Genomic DNA, 19,880 nt, shown 5'->3' on the forward strand with positions numbered 1-19,880 from the left:
CATTTAATTATAGCAAATAAGTAAATACAAATTTAATAAACACATATCTATGTATCCCATTTGTTACATTTTGTTTTACGAAGTCAGAAAGGCAATGTTTGAGTCAACCTTGATGTTGCTTTACACACTAAAGAGTCTTCACTTCCCCGCAGTGAGCCATACACCATATTGATTTATTACTATGGCCTCCGTAATACCATGTCGACCGATGCCCAAAGGCCGGGTATCGGTCCCGGGGCTGAAGAGGTTTGATGGGTGCATCCCATGTTAAAGCAGGACCAACACTCTATCATTGCCGTACAATAAGTGTTATACTGAGAATCTACTGCCAATCTATACATGAACTCGTGCCTGTGGTTCCAAATCTAAAATGATTTTTACACATTCAACACGAGAGAACGGGCCTGTTTCTTTAAGTCGTTTCCTTCATCCCCGACCCGGCCCCCCCGAGGGCTTTGATTCATATGCACATAAAGATAGAAGATTAAAGTAGCCTGAACGATCAATTCTGAATTTATAAGATCAGCCTCCTTTACACACACCGTCACACAGTTGAGTTACAAAGCATTCTTTTGCACCCCACAGCTCCTCAGGTCCTGATTTGACACCGATGCCCACACAGCAGTTATCGACTGCACTCCCGGCAGAATAAACAGACTAGACCACAGCCTGAAGCCTGAAGCCTGAAGCCTAAAGCCTGAAGCCCGAAGCCTGAAGCCTGAAGCCTAAAGCCCGAAGCCTAAAACCCGAAGCCTGAAGCCCGAAGCCTAAAGCCCGAAGCCTGAAGCCCGAAGCCTGAAGCCTAAATCCGCTGTAGGCAGATAAAAAGAGGATTGTTCCCTGAGATAGAAATCTCCTACCAGGAGGATACAGGCAGAAACACATGATCATTTAATTTGACGCATGAGAAACAAAAGACTCAACTGAGACCCAAATTGTAAAACAGGAATGGAGAATTCGCATTTTCTTAAATCAATGAGTTGGAGAAAATGCTGAGTCACTGCAACAGAGGATAATGCCGAGGTTTGAACTTACCGTGAGGAGTTCTTTCTGGAAGGACTTTCGCTCTTTGCTCTCTGCATTGTTGCAGTCCTCCTTCAGCCTCTCCAGCACTGATGCGACCCTCTCAGGTTCGCTGTCCAGCTCTGCGCGGCAGAAATGGGTCAGGGGCAGGTTGCCGTATCCGAGGGCGTCCGCGAACGCTCGCCAGTTGCCGATGTTCTCCATCAGTATAGTTCTCACGGAGGCGTAGATGTACGTGAGGAATTTGCAGGGCTTCAGTATCTGCTCCAGTAACAATGACGTCGTGAGGTCGGGCCCGCTGAGGTAAATTGGCTTCACTTTCCCGACCACCAGCACATTCTTTGCATGAACAAATCCCATTCTGCCCTGATAATATCCAATGTACCACTCTTTTGTCCACAGCTGACCCTTCAGCCGGATCCTCTCCTCACTCAACAGAGCGACAAAGTCTCCTTTTTTGTACTCGAGCAAGTACGGATTTTTCGTCTGTCGAATGACAGTTTTGATTAATTTTCCAAACTTCAGATTATTGATACTCCGGTCCTGAAAAACAGGGTACTTGGTGGCGACGGCGAGAGGAGACAAGACTATCTTGCACACTTCCTTCTTCTTCAGGAAGCGCCTTTGCACCGATGTCTTCGGGCCTGCTTTGGGTGGCGCTGTTGGCGTCTGGACACAGAACTGAGCCAGTATACAATCGTGGTCGTCTTTGACCTGGATCCTTAAGGTGAAATCAGAAACATCGTCCGTGTTGCGCGATGCGATGATGTAGACGATCCTACTGACCTTGCCGAGTTTAACCTGGAAGCCCCGGACCACTTTGGCCTGGTCACTAACCTTGACCTCATAGTTGGCCATGTTGGAGTAAACTCCAACGCGGAGGTCCTGGGGTTTGGACAGGACAAACTGGTGTTTACCCCAGAGCTGCAGCACGACTGATGGAGCCGACCGTGCCTGTTTGCCGACCTCACTCACCAATAACGTCTTCGGGGCACAGTCGTGGCCGAACATAGCCACGACCGTCTTGAAGGACGGGTGAATATGTTTCGGACCGTATACTCCTAAGGTGATCTTTTTCACCACGTGCTCCCACACTGTGGAGTCGGGCGATAGCGACTGCGACTGAGCCACAACACACACATACATGCAGGGCTCCAGGTTCTCCAGACACACCTGGACGGTGTCCCCATACATGTACACGTGCGGAATGGGGGCGTACGGTCCCTCTTTACAATCACTCCTGACGCACAAGACTTCTGTCGTCTCCCTGCTCTCCATTTTCACCACGACGGACACTTTCATGTCCAGGGTGAGGGTGGTTTTGGTCTCCATGTTGCTGAGTTTGATCTCCACCACCGGGCTGACGGTGGTGCAGCGGTCGTTGTTCAGCTCCAGCGGGGGGTCGAGCAGAGCTTTGATCGAGATCTGCTGGGTGTCCCCCGGGGCCACGTGGCCTTCGGGGACGTGAATACTGATGTTGGTGTCCGGAAGCTGGACAGCCCCGCCTGAGCTGTCCAGCCGGCAGACGATGTTGGTCTCCACCGGCTGCGTCTGACCCCAGCCTGGGTTCTGACCCAGCGAGTCCAAGTCATGGCAGGACCTGGCCAGCTTGCGGTGGGTCAGCCACGCTGTCCGAAAGTCCTCCCTGCTCTGGAACTGCTCCGGCGCCGGTGCTTTTAGGCCGCCGAAGAAACCAGAGGAGGCCTGAGGGGCGTCGGACTGAGCCTGCAGAATGGACAGCTCAGACAGACTGTAGGACCGTTTGCTCCGAAAAAACGGGTTGTCCCGACGCAACGTTTGCCCCACCCCTCCCGTGGGACTAAGAGGGTTAAAAACACCAAAACCATTGACGGCGGTGCTGCTGGTGGAGTTGGGCGCTGACGTAGTGAGCGTATCAAACAGAAGGAGGTCCACAGATTTCTCATTACTGTTCTGATCAAGTGAGCTTTGAGGGCCCTTGTTGAGGAAAGGGTTTGTCGAGGTTTGGGTTGTTGCGAAAGGATTTCCGTTTTGCAAGACGGTTGGTTTCAGAATCACCCCCGACCACTCTCCCAGAAGGTCCATCTCTTTGGCTGCCTCATCGTTACAGTCTCCCACAGTGTCGATCATCCCGCTGTCGCTGAAGGACGAGTCTCTGAAGTTGATGGGCTCCACATACGCTGCAGGGATGTAACCCATTTCTGTGTTGTTGTGGGCGTACCACCACTCTCCTCCTGACGAGTCCAGAACGTAGAGGCGGTCCCCTTTGGAGAACTTCAGGGTGGTAAAGCTAGATGGGCAGTAGTCCTTAATGGCAACGACTTCCCTGGCAGCGCCGAAAGAGGCAGTAGCATCCAGTCGTAAGGTACTTGGAGAAGGCACTGGAAAAAAGAAAAAAATGATGTCAAATAACATTTTATTCAAGTAGCAATGTGTGGGTTGTGGGTGCGGTTGCATTTAGTTGGTTTATTTCAGTGTCCCTGGATCTGGTCCATGGGGTGAGGGGACGTACCGGCACACACTGTCGTCGACCGCAGTGTCTATTTTTACATTTAAAATCCTAGACAAGGTGGTTTAATATATATTTATTTCCGACATAAATATTGAAAGAACAAAAACACAATTTAAACGCATATCTCCAAGGTCTACGTGTGCAAAACAGCTACAACGAGAACGACAAAAGCAGATGTCAACATTATGCATCTTGTATCCCACGCAGCGATGGACTGTCACTCCCAGATGCTCCAACTAAGGAGAGCACAGACATGCGCTTACGGGGGGAAACTGAAAGTCTGCTTCATAGTTCATCCACTGCTGCCGTTTGTTTCTTGAAGGGAGAGAGACAACAAAGTAGAATCCACTGACTAGTTTCCCCTCTCTAACCCGACATGGCTCAATGTCTCTTTAACAAACCCAAACAAAGAAAGAAGGCAGTCTTTTCTCAGTGTTCCCCTTCCAGCCAGCTACAGCCAGAAGTCATAACAGTCAATGTAACTATTTTGACATGTGTAGTAAATTGATTATTGAGTTTTAGACATTTCACAGATCAAAAAATCTATTTGTATTCGACACATCCCCCCAGTTTCAATGACACTCAAGCTACAACTACTCTTCCCGTTAAATACACTTTCCAGTCTGAGCAACTGACCTTTGACATCCATGAGACTGGCTTCTGACACCCCATCACTGATATCGATGAGCGTCCCCTCGGACTTGCAGCGTGGGAGAGAGACGTTGTTGGTGGTGGTGGCTCTGATTCGATGGGCGGCCATGTTTCTGGTGTGTTCAGGCTACTCTAACGCATTGACAACCTTTGTAGTGGCCAAGTTGGACGTCAACAGCCTCCCATGATCTCTGAAAGACACAGAAAATATTGGATTATGTAACATAAATTAAGAAAATCTTTTGAAGTATTTCTTTGCGTGTTATTTATCACTTCAGATTTACAGTATTCCGTGTGAAACATTCAGACTCTCCGTCCTCTCGTCTTCTGACATTTGTCATGTTGATGTTGGTCATGCTCATGACGCAGTAACCGAGATTTTTAATCCACTTAGAATTCAAAAGGTTATTTTTCTCTTTTCTGTTTATGAGCTTTCTGTATGCTACAAATCAACATGAACTAAGCTGTAAACGGCAGCACAAAGTGGATGTGCATAATATATATGTGTCATTTAAGTCTTCAAAATAACTTTGAACCTCCAGCTCCAACATCAGCAGACCAACAGGAGCGTTGGAAAATCAGTAGAATTAAGGATTCTTTGGGCTAACTCCTTTACGCAAACGTCTGAAAAGTTAGTTCAGACTATTTTTAATAGCAATTTGTCTCCTACTGATACATGATTTCTATGATCATTAACACACTACTGAGGGGAAATTATTATTTCATAATATTTAATTAATTCCATTATCGGAATAATAAATAATACTGATACTAATAAGAAAAACTGTCTGGCAGATGTGATAAAAACATGAAATTCATCTGCTTGTCATGTGGCTGGCAGAGTATCTGCTTACATAAGAAAGACATCGAACTACATTATATGTTCCCAGTTTAGGGCACTGTTCACATGTGTATGCACTATGTTATTCAATGAGGAGTTATTGAAGAAGCAAAAGCATCTCTGACGAGCAGGAAACTGAGCTCACGGTTTATTTGAAGGACATATATGTACGAGTGACTCTCTTCTCTTAACTGTCCTCGAAGCATTCTTCTCTAGCAGAGAGATGCAATGAAAGCCCACGCTGCAAGTCGACTGCACAAATTCTCGAGCCAAAGTGATGTGAACATGTTGAGCTGCTCGGGATGCCAATGTAATAAAAATGGGTCTGCTCATATAAACATCAGAATAATTTAGTTTTTCAGTTCACACACACAGATATGAAGCATTTTCTGGAGTTTGCAGAGTGAGAATTAAACCCTGAAGACGATTGAGAGGGGCAGTTGCTTTTGTGGCGTCCCTAACATTGTATCCACACTCCCAGTCCCTCACAGTTTAAGGTAGAAATTATACTTTTAAACGACATTAAACACAAATGTTAAAAACCACTGTTGACAATGTAAACGCGACAAATTAAATACAAATTAAAAAAAGGGCTGCAAACAGCAGATGTGGGTCAGTGGCACACGGTAGTTTGAGAGACGCCAGGCTTTCTATTTCGATCCATAATTCACAACAGTGTAACCGGGGACGACGGAGACGCTGATGATAGTTCACCGCTGACACACTGGAACAGTTCTGCAAAACCGTGTGAACAAAGGCCACAACTGCTCCAATCCATTAGGACACAGAACACCTTGTTGTTAATATGACGGTCAGTCTGTAAAAAACAACATTACATATATATGAACATCTTTCATCGGAGCATTTTATGTCTTAACTTGACCGAGAACATACGGTAAACGTTATTCGGTGAATCCACGGTTGTTGATTTATTTTTTCCAGTTCATAACTTTGATCATAACAGTTAATTTGCTGCATCCTGAAGTGCTCTAGGTATCGAGTGGGAGGCAAATGGGCCTTTATCAAAGCAGAAACTTTGACTCGTCATATTTGGAGAAGTGCAGATGTAACAATGCTTATCACGAGAACAACGGCTCCCTTGTATGTATATTAGTGCGGTGACGGCGAGCCGGCGTGAACAACACCAGGTGTAACAGTTTAGCTCCACACCTTCCTTTTATTATTAGTTGTTTTCATCCTGTCTCACAAACTATCATGTCATTCCAGATCCTGCTTCCCATCTCGTCAGTCCACCTCCCTTCACCTGCCTCTGATCACTCCCTCGTTAGTCCCTCATTCCCTTCACCTGTTGCCCATTCCCTCGTTAGTCTCTGTCTACTTAGGTTCCCTCACTTGCACTTATCCTCTGCCAGATTGTCTTGTGTTTTTCTGACCAAACCCTCGAGCGTTCCACAGTTTGATTATTCTGTCTGTTCCGTTCCTGAAGACGCTCTCAGTAAAGAATCTTTATTTGAATTATCTGTCTCCTGAGTCGTGCATTTGGGTCCACCCTAATCCCACGTGACACCGGGACAGCGAAACTGAAGCAAGATCGTTAGAATTCATTCTTTTATTTCCACCTGTGTTGTCGGAATGTCCTTCTGTATTGTGATTGGATCTCTCGTTGTGTCCTGTCTAGGGACGGTGACGCTGGTCTGATCCCAACAACTATGGGATGGACCGCCGTGACATTTGGCTCCTGCACGTGTGAAGAGGACAGAGCTGCATCGAGAGATTCAGAGTCGCCAGTTCACGCCGAATATTCCTCCTCCTTTACTGTTGAAGCTAGGCGATTGTAGAGAGCGTCCTGACAGGAAGCATCACAGCCTGGTTTGGCAACTGCTCCGCTCAGGACAGGAAGGCTCTGCAGAGAGTAGTGCGTTCGGCTGAACGCACTATTGGAACTACACTCCCCACCCTGCAGGACTTGTACACCAGGAGGTGCAGAACCAGAGCCGGCAGGATCATGAAGGATCCTCACCACCCCAACAACAGACTGTTTCAGCTGCTGCGGTCAGGCAGGCGCCTCCGTAGTCACGCTGCAAGAACAGAGAGACTGAGACGGAGTTTCTTTCCTCAGGCCATCAGGATTGTGAACTCCGACCTCACCAGGACCCCCACATAGACCCACACAACTGCCCCTCTTAGGCACACACACACACACACACACACACTTACTGTAAATATTGTGTTGTTTTTTATTGTAAATAGTGTGTACTTGTTGCCCTTGCACATTCCTGCTGAGCATTGCCACTTTCATTTCACTGCACACCCTGTGTGTGTATGTGACAAATAAAACATCTTGAATCTTGAATCCTCGTGGTATCTCTGCGTCCAATGTTACAGCTTTATATTGATGATTCAATTAACTCTGGGGGGGATTTCCCAACCGTCAACGTCAGTTAAACCTCAGTCACACTCCCGAGCTGACAGCTGCAGACGTCACGGGAGCGCCGGAGTTCTGTTGGAATATATTTGATGTTTGAGTCATATTTATTGGGGAGTTTTGTTCCAACATCGAAAAGATACAAAATGTCTGTTGCAGGCCCACCATAGTTAGCAAGAACCACACGGGAATCCTTCACACAAAGGCCGTGTTTGTGTTCTGCTTTCAAGACTTTGTGTTCAGCAGCAAAACAAGAAGTCCCTGTGTAACAACTTCCCGCTGACATTCAGGCCTTCGGAGGAAGTATCCTGCTGTGCTTTAAAGTCCGCTAATAGCCCATTCACTTATGGTGGATTATTATTTTAATGCGTAAAACCTGCAACGTCAGCTATGTTGCATGGTGTGACCTTTCAGCTTCATCACAACACTAATGTCTAATGTGCAGATGAGTCGAGACACAACGAGACAACATCATTGGCTGATGTAAACACACGGTGGGTCTGTATCAACGGACCTCATGCAGGAACATTATCGTGTTCTCAATCTTAACTTTCTTATATATTTTTTTTAACAGCGTCAGCAGCAGAATTAAACGACATGCTAGATGACAAAGACTGTGGGAACAATAGCGAGTCCCTTGAGAAGTCCCGCCCCAGCAAGGGAAAATCATTTAAAATGTTCATTTAGAATGATATCAGTCTATATTTAAAATTCAAGTGAAACAGAAAGTGCAATTCAAAGAGGGTTTCCAACTCAATTTGGTGTCTTCACTTTTCTAAACTATTAATCAATCAACGATGAGTCAACGAATTATTTCAGCACACGTAAACCACCGCTCGCTTGCTGGAAAGTGGCTGTGCTCAAAGTGGAATAATCCGCTCTGACACAGGCCATAATGAAGAGAAACACACTTCATGGAGGCAGATTATTTCTCAATAACAGCACGCCTTCATGCGGATCAAATATGATACAATAGATTTTAAGTCTTTTGTTACACGTAACAAGAGTCCTCTACGTCCTCCACATCAGGCCTTGAGTTTCTCCGAGCCCAGAACGCAGGAAACATTTGATCTTTTATGTTGTTTGTCTGACTTGGTGTCATCAGCTTTATACACAAACGTTAAACCTACTATTTAGCCTGGCTTTAGCTTTAACTGTTTTTTTACTCTTATTGGATTTTTTGGTGTCTTTTAAAACAATTTTTTTTAGTTTTTTGGGTTTTATTTAGACAATTATATTTTTATATTTGTTTTAAAAACCAAAAGCCCTTTGAACTGCACTCGCCCCCTCCATAAAAGGCACCGATAGTTTGATCTGGCGGTGTCATCTGATAACCGCGACTTTGATCCAAACATATCAACGTTTGCATTTGGGAAAAATTCCCGCCGGTCAGATCCCGGAGAGAAAAATTCGGTCAGTCTGTTAATTCCATCTTAATGTTTGCATGCTATGCTTCCTCAGCGGCATGACGTCTGAATCTCCTCTCTTTGAAGCAGGGAGAGGTGTGGGAGAGAGAAGGAGGCGGGTGGTGGGGGGGTCAGGTTAGAGGTAAACACTGGGTGGTCTGCAGCAGCAGCTCTCTCCAAACCTCACCCTGAACATACTGCACTGTTTAACTCCCACCACAGGACAATGGTGGGCGGGGCCTGTTGGCATGTAAATCTGAGTAAGAACAACAAGAGAACTCTGTCATGCAAATCAGCACATATTGCCCGGTAATAAGGCGCTTGGAGAGGCCGTGCCGAGGCTCAGACAGCTTCTCTGCTAAAGGCATGTGGAAATAAAACCTCCCTCCAGACCGCTCCCATAACATTTCTACAGAGTTTAACTGCTCGGCCTTTCACACAGACTTCCATTACGTGTGGTGTTAACAGCTAACACTATTTCATCTCTCTTCGGGGGTTTGTGTAAAGACGGAAAGTCTTTGACTCTAATGCTTTCCTCCGAACCCTCAGCAGCATATAGGAACGAGATCTAATCGTTGACATTGCTAATGTACGCGTGCAAGCCTTTGAGGATGTTTGAGTGAAACGACTCACGTTGAGAGGCTGAAGGAGTCATTTGAAATCGCCGCATGAATTCCCATCTGTATTCTCTTATCTGTCATATGAGTGCATGTGCACAGAAACGAAGCTGGATCGTGGAGAACGTAGAGCTTGATCGGACTCTCTGAGGTCACTGGCTTCACTGAACCCATGCAGGAAAGAGATACTCCAGATGGATGAAATTGGAGATATTAACTGCTCATTTTTGGGGCCCAGTGGAAGATTGTGACACCTTTCTTTGAGTTTGCGAAGACGTTAGCGTGACAATCAGACGTGGTTCATATCACCTGATTACAGCCCAGGCATAAGTCTACTTGGATGGCTTTTGTGGACTTTGGAATAACTAGCCACCATATTGATTCACATAAATAACGAGCTATCAAATATAGCTACAATTAACATTCTTTGCTCGCCTTCATCTCAACGAGCAATTATATTGATTTCAGCTAAATGCTAACGTAAACAATGGATACCGCTGTATTAGGAGAGGGTATGGCGCCGCATCTCGGTATTGATGGCAATATGTCCCAAATGCTCCTAGAAAAGGGAGTTGTAAAGTGTGTGACTTAATCACAATGTGAAGTCTGTCTATTTTGTTCAAACCCAAATAACTTAATTTAAAATTCTAGTGTAGATCCTAAAAATTAAATTAGTCTAAAAATATACATCTTGTAATTTTCTATGTGATGGAAACTGTCAAAACAAATATTGGGATTCAATATTTCTCTCAGCGTAAACATCTAATGGCTTCAATTGAATCAGGGTTGAGCAAGATGATAAAGATTGTGGTATTTCTAAAAGAAAAGAAATCCGTCCAGATTCAAGTTAAGGAAATTCTTTTTTAATTATTGAGTTTTTTTCAGCTCAAATTAAATACAACAACTCTTCATATTTCCACGATCCAAGGAGTGAATAGTCTAACGATAACATTTTAGCTACTCCTTGCAATCTGACTTTGAACCCACCGAATAGCTTACATCTTAACAGTTGGAGGGAAAAGCTATGGAACCCTAAATAATTTACATTCAACCGTGCCCGGCTCCAGATGGTCCAGTAAGCCCGGGTGCAGCGGTCTGTTCTCTTGGCTGTGAGGAGATAATTTGGTCCTATCTGTCGTGTGCTGCCCTTCTCTGCCGAGTAGTTTAACGGAGCCGCTCCACGGTCGGCCCCGTTGGAGCTCCAGGGCCTCCGGCCGCTTGCCGGTCTGTCCTTCAAACTGTCCGCAGCAGGAAGAGGGGGCGGGGCTCTGTCGAGTTCGCCGCTGCCCCAGACAGAGAGGACTCTCCCAACGCAAGCCAACACCGTGAATAGGAAATGATAATCACGTCTGACCTTCTCCAACCCTCTGCTTTCTTCTTCCTGTCTGGGCAGTGAGGTGGTCGGCGCCTGGCGGGCATCGGGAGTGGTGCCGCGTCGCACAGTTAGCCGGTTTCTACGCTACGATTCACACAGCGGCGACCGTGAGGAGATCGGCCCGTCTCAGCCTTTCCTTCCCGGTCCCCATGGAGGAAGTGCTCTATGAAGCTGTCAACCATCCCCACTCCTTTTATTCAGCAGTGCACTTCCTGTGGGGTGGATGTCCCCCATGGAACAGCCTGTAGCCAAGTGTTTTTTATTAGAGATTCTTGGGGAAACACAAAGCGTCTTTGATCAGCTGGTCGGGCGCAGCGAGAGCTCACATTCTTCTAAGGTGACGGAGCGAACCTTTAGACGTTATGTGTCCTCCCTCTGGCCTTGGTTATCAAATGTATCTTTTAGTTTGTATGCTTTACAGATCTGAAGATGAGTCAAATCTACAAACACCAGACGCCAAACACGACTAACTCAGACGGTGTTGAAGGGGGCGGAGCTGCCGTCCCGCTCACTCATCATGTTCAGTTCACGCCATCGCTTACATTAAACAATTCATAATATATTCTGTGTGTATCTGTATCGGGGGAAACGATCGCAGAAGAACTTTAAAGAGGCCCGGGACACACCAACGTTCACACTGCAGCAATAAACAGCCCCCCCCCCCCCCCCCCAAGGATGGCTGCTCCTGAGCAGGAAGTGGCTGAGGAGGAAATGCCTTTGTGATGAGAGGCGGCCAGATCTCAAGACTCTCCCTGCCTGCCCCATTTCCCTCAGAGCACCGCCTTCAACGCATTGTTCTCATCGGCTCGCTCACAGTCCAGGAGGATGCCCGAGACCCCACGACGAAAAAGACATTGGAGTTCATGTTGTACAGAGACCGGCGAGACTTCATCTCCACACAGGAAGTGACCAAACTTAGAGACACAACAATATACCTCCTCAGCATCCAAAACCCAAACATACCAGCCTGAAGGTTTCTGAAGAAGTGCAGGTTGAGTACTTTAATGCAATACTCCCTATTTTCTCCTTAGAGAATGAAGAAAAATGCTCACGAAATATTCCTGCGTATTCAAACTGCACTCAAGTGAGCTTTTACTTTAGTTCTGCATGCACTTTGCAACAGGGAGGGCAGATTAAAATGAACTTCTGTATCAGTTACAGAGACAAATTCCTCCTTTTAGAAATGAAAAGGATTATTCAGAAACAACTAAAGCCACGTTTGCTCAGTTTGTGCAATGTAATTGTGGGTTTTGCTGCTTCAGCCAGTGGCTTATGGTGCAGCAGTTCACCGACTTCATCAGTGGATAGAAGAACATGAGCACCGCACTGAATAAAAGTATTTTTGGACTACAATTCCACCATATATCTTATCGTTAGTCGTGGTGACGAGCTCTAACAGAAAGCGGTCGAAGTACTCAGGTGAGAAACACTATAAAAAGAAGGGTGTTTGTTTCCAAGAAAACTTCTTAAAAAGCGCTTTCCATACTTTCCACAGCAGCATATTTCCCACCTAATATTATACAACTAGTGTAGCTCGAGAGAGAGAGAGAGAGAGAGGCTTTTGTAAACCACAGCTACGCTAAGCTCTATTTTCTAAATTGAATGGTATTTATGTTTTTCCCATAAAAAAAAGAGCAGATGAAATATTAAAGTAAAAAGGTACGTAATTAAGGTGACCTGCTGCAACATTCAGAGATATAAAAAAATTCGTTTTTTTTCAAGTTTAAGAAAAGCTAACTCTCAATATCAGCTTTTATAACCACGTCAGGAGCAGAAAGTCACTGCCTCACATTTAGAAACACGCAGAGTCGGCGGGTTCCTTCCCCGGCGAGGGAGGATTCATCAGCCGACGAGGCGCCCGGCCTCGGATTAGCTCGTGAATGTATCAGTCGACCAGAGAAGCCCAGATGTGGGAGTCTCACGCTGAGTCAGCACGCGTGTGACCACCATTGAAACGGTGGAACAGAAGAGCTGCTGCAGCTCGTGCACTGCAGCGCCGCGCGCACGCTGAGCAGCAATGGGTGCTCGAACAAATATTTAAACAAGGCACCGACACGTCCCTTGATGCTTATTGACATTAAAAAACAAGCTTAAAGGAGAGAGCGACAACAGCAAAGTGAGGCCAACAAATACAAAAATGTGCTCTTTCTTTTCACTGCAGTCGCGTTGTGAAGTATGAATAAATCAGCTGTGGAGGCACTCTGGAGGTTTCACTCTTCATATTTTTGAACATGACATTAATTCAAAACATCAGATGTGCAAAAACAAAGAACGACAGGACGACCGCTGTGAAAGCTGCATTTCTATTCTACCGTGTGATGTGCCTGCAGGTCTTCAGATGCGACGGGAATAGAATAGAATAGAATTGAATATACACTTTTATTAATCCCCAAGGAGTAGTTCTCTCTCTTTAACCCATCATTAGTATATATTGTGGAGCGGCCTGCGTGAAGCGCCCGGAAGCAACTGCTTGCTCAGGGCCTTTGACACACAACTTGACACTTGATGGGGAGAGCGAGATCGAGCCAAAACCCCAACCCTGCCCCCTCCTGCCTGAGCTAAAGCCGCCCCCAAAAATGCAAGCAGCCATGAGATTTGGGCCTTTTTAGTTCCTCAGTGCAGTTCCTGTTGCTCCATAGTTACTTTTGAGAAGATGGGACCTGCTCAAGTTTGTATTTTGAACTTTATTAAGTTTCACTCATTCAAACAATCAATGAGTTGACTTATCAGCACGAGTTTCTGTGCACAGAGGTCGCTGTGCATGATGGGCTCTGAAAAACGAACTTCTTTATTGTGTAACGCTCAACCAAACCATAAACACAAACCCTGTGTGATCTGCCAGCTTCAGTGAGAGGCTGCATCACATCCCAGCTGAGCTGGATTTATTGGTACTATTTCAGTCTTTCCTGACAGTCGGAGCTGTCAGGAGTCTGCAGCCAGAACTCCTGATGGCCTGAAGTCTACAGTGCCTGAGGTCCCACAGCTTCAACTGAGGAAAACCCACAGACACAGAATATAAAAATGCGATCTTCTTCTTTTTATTATAATTAAGACGCACTGAGTTTGTTGACTTACCAACTCTCCTTGCAGTGCTCTGCCGTTGAGCGGGGGACGAAAACCGCTTGTTAAAACATTTGGACTGCAAACACCTCTGACTCTGTCAGTCTGAGGAAATGTTTGCTTAAATATATATATATATATGGAAAGTATTTTTTATTTTTTATTATATATATGTATATATATACATATATATATGCATATCTATATATATATATGGAAAGTATTTTTTATTTTTTATTATATATATGTATATATATACATATATATATACATATATATATATATGTATACAGTATATATATATATGGATAGTCTGCCTCTTGTGATTCTGTCATTGCGGCTGCGGCCATCACTCACTCCTTTACTTGATAATATAAACATCGCGAGGTGGAAGGGCTGCAGGGATAAAGTGAGCAGGAATGTGAAGAACGCAGAGCTCCAGATGAAGTCGTGCATCGTTCGAGTGAGGAGCGAACGAGCAAACACAGATCATGTTAAACTGTCATCCCAGGCTTTTATCAGGACGTTCATTGGGCTGCTTTCATTGTTGGCAGTCTTGTCACGGACAATGGCATTGCACTTAACGCCCCTATCCACCCCATCACACAGACACACACACACACACACTTCCCTCTCTTTGCTTTCTTCAACAAGACTGGTCTCCAGTCAGCTGTCACGTGAGCAGTCACACAACACGACCGATGGACACTGTGCTGTTCTTGACCAGGAAAGTGACGCTTGCCCTGAAGGGAGGCTCCACGGTCGCCTGGTTCCCGACCTCTGAGTCACCCACACACACACCATTTGTTCGGTGACTAAAGTAAAGCTGGTGCTGAGGCTGACTACATTTGCATTATTCTCACAGTGCAGCTGAAGCTTTGGAGGGGTCCTGTCAGGAACGGAAGTTTGAACTAGAGTGGAAATTGAGAAAGTCAGCAAGCAGTGTTCATCCTCGTGGGACGAGAATGTCAGAAGAAGAAAAAAGAGGCACGGCCCTCCTTCAAATACTTCCAGCTCCCTTTCTCCGTGCACCTTGCCAACATGTTAGGTTGTGCCAGAAACCTTAGACTCCTCCTCTGGACTGAAAGCCAGTCTGACTGACCGAAGTGATGTCAATGTCGCCGTATACGAACGCAGCGGAGCGACACTTACATCATCACATCACGCCTCACAATGGAGCAATCGATTCACAAGCAGAGAGGACAGGTGGAGACGACTCGGAGGCGGCAGTGAACTCACTCTGGGCACGCAGCAAAGGGGGGGTCTTCGAGGAAAGACTGAACTCCAGGATGACTCACGCTTGGTATAATGGCTGCCTTCAGTCCCTGACGAGTAAAGCTGACAAGGGGCGGGTGTGAGGGGGGCGGGGGACCCACCAGCTGCCTGTCTGATGCCAACTACAGCTGTGCCCTCCCTGTCATAGCAACTCAGTCGTAATCAGCTGGATGGAGCTGAGCTTCAGCGACACCAGAAGAAGCACGTTGGTCCCTGGAGGGTTGTGGAGGGCGTTGGGGGTGTCGGGCGCTTATCTGGAAGCACATGCATCCATTTAAACAATGAAGTTTATTCAAGTCCCACTGTAACCCAACATCGGGTCCTTAGCGATGCAGTTTGAAGTCGGTTTTGTTCAGAGATAAAAACCCTCCAGAAACCCTTTTTCCACAAGACCCATAAGCTGAAATCAGACCTGCAGTTACAGTTGCAACAATAACACCATTAACGCTCTAGATAATCAAGGCGACATCGTTGCAATCAACCTCGATGCTGTTGTCGGAGTATTTATTTAGCTATTAGAAATGTGCGAGAGAAGTGCAATCTGCACTGAGAAACAATCTGCTGGCGTATCACGCAGTGACGCAACACATATTGTAGCGAGTGATGAGCAACATGAGATCTTTACAGCAACTCACTGTTAGTCGAGAGAGTTGCTGTTTCCATATTGTTGTTGTCAACGATGTTCGGGCGTTGGAATAAGTAAAGAATTCATAGATTTTTACGACACAGCCTTCAGTATTTGAGCGAATTAATCAACAATGAACATATATTTTGTGTATGAAACCCTGATGTGCCTTCTTCTTCTGCGCTTTAGAGCGCCATCGTTGTCCAAAAACACTCGTAGACCATCCTGCTGCCACACGCACACTCAATGGTGTTAATCCACTGCGGAAAATAGTCCCCAAAAAATGCACTATTTATATATGCAAAAATACATTTTAGGGAATTACAGAGCGGTCTTGAAAACAGAATTATATATTTGTCTTGTTTCAAGATTTACATCTTCAGAAGGAACCAATGGGCTTAGAGCTGAGAGCCACAGACAGGAAGTCAGAGGCATTGTTGGGGGTTAAGTCTTTTCATTGGATTTGTTTATAGCAAGAGAGAATAACCAGTTGAACCTCTTTCTTATAGGTATAGTAGAAATATGAATCTTTGCTTTCTTGCTGAGGTTAATCCCGCTCCCATGTCTGCTCTTTAAATATTAAGATGGAGTCAGAAGGCACATAATTTTAAAGGCATGGCTTTTAAACTCGACCCCATCTTTCACGACAACCGAGCAAATTCCACGAAGGAAAACTGCAGTGGCCTTCGTCTGAAAATAATTTGAAATCAAAACTTAAATTTAAAGGGCCGCTGACACACCATGTGAAGCTGGTTTACGCAGGCGAAAGAGTTCATTGTCCATGGAAGTGTTTCTTATTATTTATTCAGCAAATAAAAGAACAAAGAAATCCTGCCTATGGCTGCCTCTCCTGCTCTGGTAAAAAATAAAGTTTCCCACCCCCAGTGCATGCTGGTCCTATTCTGCCGGCAACATATATATATATATATATATATATAACCACTAATCTAATGTATACCACAGGTATAAGACAACATCATAACAAGAGACAGCCGCATTTAATCAATCCAGGCCATCACAAAGCCAGTTTAGTCTCTGGTGGCATTCATTATTTCAAGCTACATTATTTATTTTATTTATGAAACGGGGGAGCCGTGCATATGTAATCACCGCTCATGTAATTGTTTTTTAATGAAAGTAGAAATGAATCATTAGACACAACACCCATGAAAGCGCCTTCATTGAGGTTTATCTCTGTTTTCTTATTACATCCCAGTGTTTGTGTTCGGAGGGAAATTGGCTTCTTGTGCGCGAACATGTCGAGCGGCCGAGTCACGTTCACACGGCCCACTGGAAATGGGCACACATGTCACCGTCTGCTGCCGCAGACACTGCATGTATCTCCCCAAATGAAAAGGCTGTCGAGAGTCAGCGACCGGCTGTGGTTGTGAGTGGAATCAGAGCTACGAGGAAGTGACGACTGTTGTTTACTTAATAATAATAATAATGGATTCCATTTGTAAGGCACTCTTAATCCAAGAATCTCAGAGTGCCACAGAGCCAGTACGGAGTTGTACTTGCCATGTTTTTTGTGCCGCTGAAGGAAATATTAAAATCCCCTTTTTCATATTGAACGAACTTGGACAAACTTTATGTTAGAAACGCGTCTTTTACAGACGAACATTTTGGTTTCCATTTAATATAGAATATCATACAGTTGATACTCGCTAGAGAAGATGGTTTTAAATTAGAAATGTAGAGCATTAATAGAGCAGCAACCAAACACTGTGAACCTGACTGCGCTGTTGCCGATGTTTGAACTGTTGGCGCTCTTTGCGCCGCTGGCTGCTCACCGCCTGCTCGACTGTCGGCGTGTCGGGAGCCACGTGGAGGGAATCGCTCAAGCGTACACGTGCTCTGCATTTCCAATTCAGGCCCTTTTGATTCGTGGTGGTCAAGTCGATGAAATGAAAAGTGAGAGGATAGTCAAAGTTCTGAGAGTTCTTCCTCGGGAGGACGAGTCTTAACCAAACGTCGTGGCAAATCGATTCAAATAGTTATTCCGGTCTGGCGGACTGACCGAGGAAAAAGGAAATTGTGCACGGGGATATTAAATGAAGTACAGGAAGTCTGTGTTTACAAAATACCATTTGGATAATAATTCATACTTTTGTTTTCTCAGACAAATAATTAGTTTTAAATGACAGGATTGGATCATGTTTACGAACCGCATTGTCTGAGAATGTGAGTCTGGATCCTCAGATCTCAGCAATACGGTCGAGTTGGTGTGAAGCGTTATCACAACGGAGAGAAGCGATGAGTCAAAACGATGACGTGATTCACGATTAGAGAAAAAAAACAAATGCTTTTCCTATCGAGTGGGCTGGTAAGTGGCAACTTAAAGTAGAGCAGACGACCCAGCATGTTGCTGTGAGATATTGACTGAACCACTTAACGTGGCGAGCGGCAGGTCGTCTTGGAGAATGAGAAGAAATCAGGAGACTCGATCTCCGCATGTCAACGCCTCGGGTGAAGGATTAGAAGAAATCAATTTTGCAATCATGACATTTAGAATCCAAATGATGATTAAGAAGGTTTAGAAGGTATTTCAACGTGACGCTTTATGTTAGCGAAACAGTTTGGAAAAAACAAACAATATATTCTTTACTCTGTTGATATATGAGAACAAGAACCAAACATAATCGATGGTCAATGATGTAATCAGTGCTGCAGCTAGTTAGTTATCCATTAATTTCCTTTTTAAATTAGTGAAGAAATGTATTTTAAAAAACAGGAAAATGCAGAGTAAAGACCCAACACCCAGGATATGAATATACTGTAATAGAAGAATAATAACAAATATTCCCATTGGGGAAGCTGGAACTTGAGATAAATTGTCTTGTTTACATTTTTTTTTAAACAGTGATCAAAAATGTTGTCAACAAATATTTCTGTTTATACTACGAACCAATTAAAAAACAACGTCGTGTCTATTGTATCCGTCACGCGCCGTCGTCATCTTCCTCTACGTGTTTATTTTGGGGCTCGCTCGGTTCACACCAACACCAGCGAGCACGGGTCTCGCGGTCTGAACCGAGCCGGCACTGGGAAGATGATCGAGATGATAAAACAGATGATGATGTCAAATCCTCTCTTTGGAATCAGTTGTGTTTAGCCATTAAATGCCATGGCAACCGGTGTCACCCGGCAGCCCCCCCCCTCCCCTCCCCTCCAGCGAGGGACCGAGCCCCGGGTTCATCCTGTGGTGCCGCCGGGGAGAGACCGAGCGGACCGCCGCGTCATTACGCAGCTACAGCGGAACAAAAGCTGACATCCAGCGGAGCCTTTTTGGTTTTCCTTCGGGCTGGTTTCTCAACTTGAAACAATGTTTTAGAAATAAAATAAACACTTTAATGTAGCGAAGAGGGGCTGCAGTAGTTCCTGTTCCAAGCAGGTCCGATACAGCTCCACCCACAGAACCGCTTTGTGGGGCTTAAACACGGTCCCAAAGAAGAAAAGAAACCCAGCGAGACGGGGGGGGGAAGACACCCGTTAAAGTCTGGAAACATTCCGGACTTGAGAATCCAAACCAGACCAGTTCACTGTCGCGTAAACGTCGTTTTCTCTCACTAAATATCGCACAAAGATGTCCCACTTTCGCGGGATCTCGCAGGGGGGGAAAGTTGCAGCTCTTCCTCCGGCTGGAGGACGCGGAGCGTCGCTCTCAGGTGGAGCGGCAGGAGAGAGAGAGAACAATTTCCCGAGAAAACAATCAATAAAAAAACAACGGACACGCAGCGGAAGATGAGGACGGAGGAGGTACAGTGGCAAACGCTTACCTGGCGGAGAGGAAGTCTCGTCTTGTCCCGTGAAGAACATCGATAACATATACCGTCGAGCTCTCCCGGTACTGCTGCTGGACGTGTGTGCGCGCGTGTGCGACTGTGCGTGTGTGTTTGTGTTTGTGTGTGTGTGCGCAGATGCACCGTGTTCTCCCGGAGGGAAGCGGCAGAGCTCCGGCTGATGTCACCGGGACAGGGAGGGGCCTCACCGGGGAGCATTTCCATAAGTACATGATGTCACTCCGCTGGTTCCAATGGCTCCACACAGACTTAGTGTGCAGACAGTAACATTTATTTTATCAAAAAAATGATTTGGTGGGAAAAGAAGACCCTCGGACGAGGCAGCAG

At 45.6% G+C, this 19,880-nt stretch overlaps 1 protein-coding gene across 1 annotated transcript in view; it reads right to left on the reverse strand.

Annotated features, from left to right (window-relative positions):
• Positions 1–19,645, reverse strand: part of LOC130208084 (SH3 domain-binding protein 4) — a 30,452-nt gene extending 10,807 nt beyond the window's left edge. The window contains exons 1-3 of the mRNA XM_056437004.1: positions 19,530–19,645; positions 4,151–4,356; positions 1,036–3,383 (exon numbers count right to left, since the gene is read on the reverse strand). Of these exons, the coding sequence (XP_056292979.1) occupies positions 1,036–3,383; positions 4,151–4,274 (2,472 nt within the window). The 5' untranslated portion in view covers positions 4,275–4,356; positions 19,530–19,645. The remainder of the gene's footprint in view (positions 1–1,035; positions 3,384–4,150; positions 4,357–19,529) is intronic.
• Between the last annotated feature and the right edge of the window lie 235 nt (positions 19,646–19,880).

Source organism: Pseudoliparis swirei, chromosome 2, assembly GCF_029220125.1.
Source record: "Pseudoliparis swirei isolate HS2019 ecotype Mariana Trench chromosome 2, NWPU_hadal_v1, whole genome shotgun sequence".
NCBI classification, from domain to species: Eukaryota; Metazoa; Chordata; class Actinopteri; order Perciformes; family Liparidae; genus Pseudoliparis; species Pseudoliparis swirei.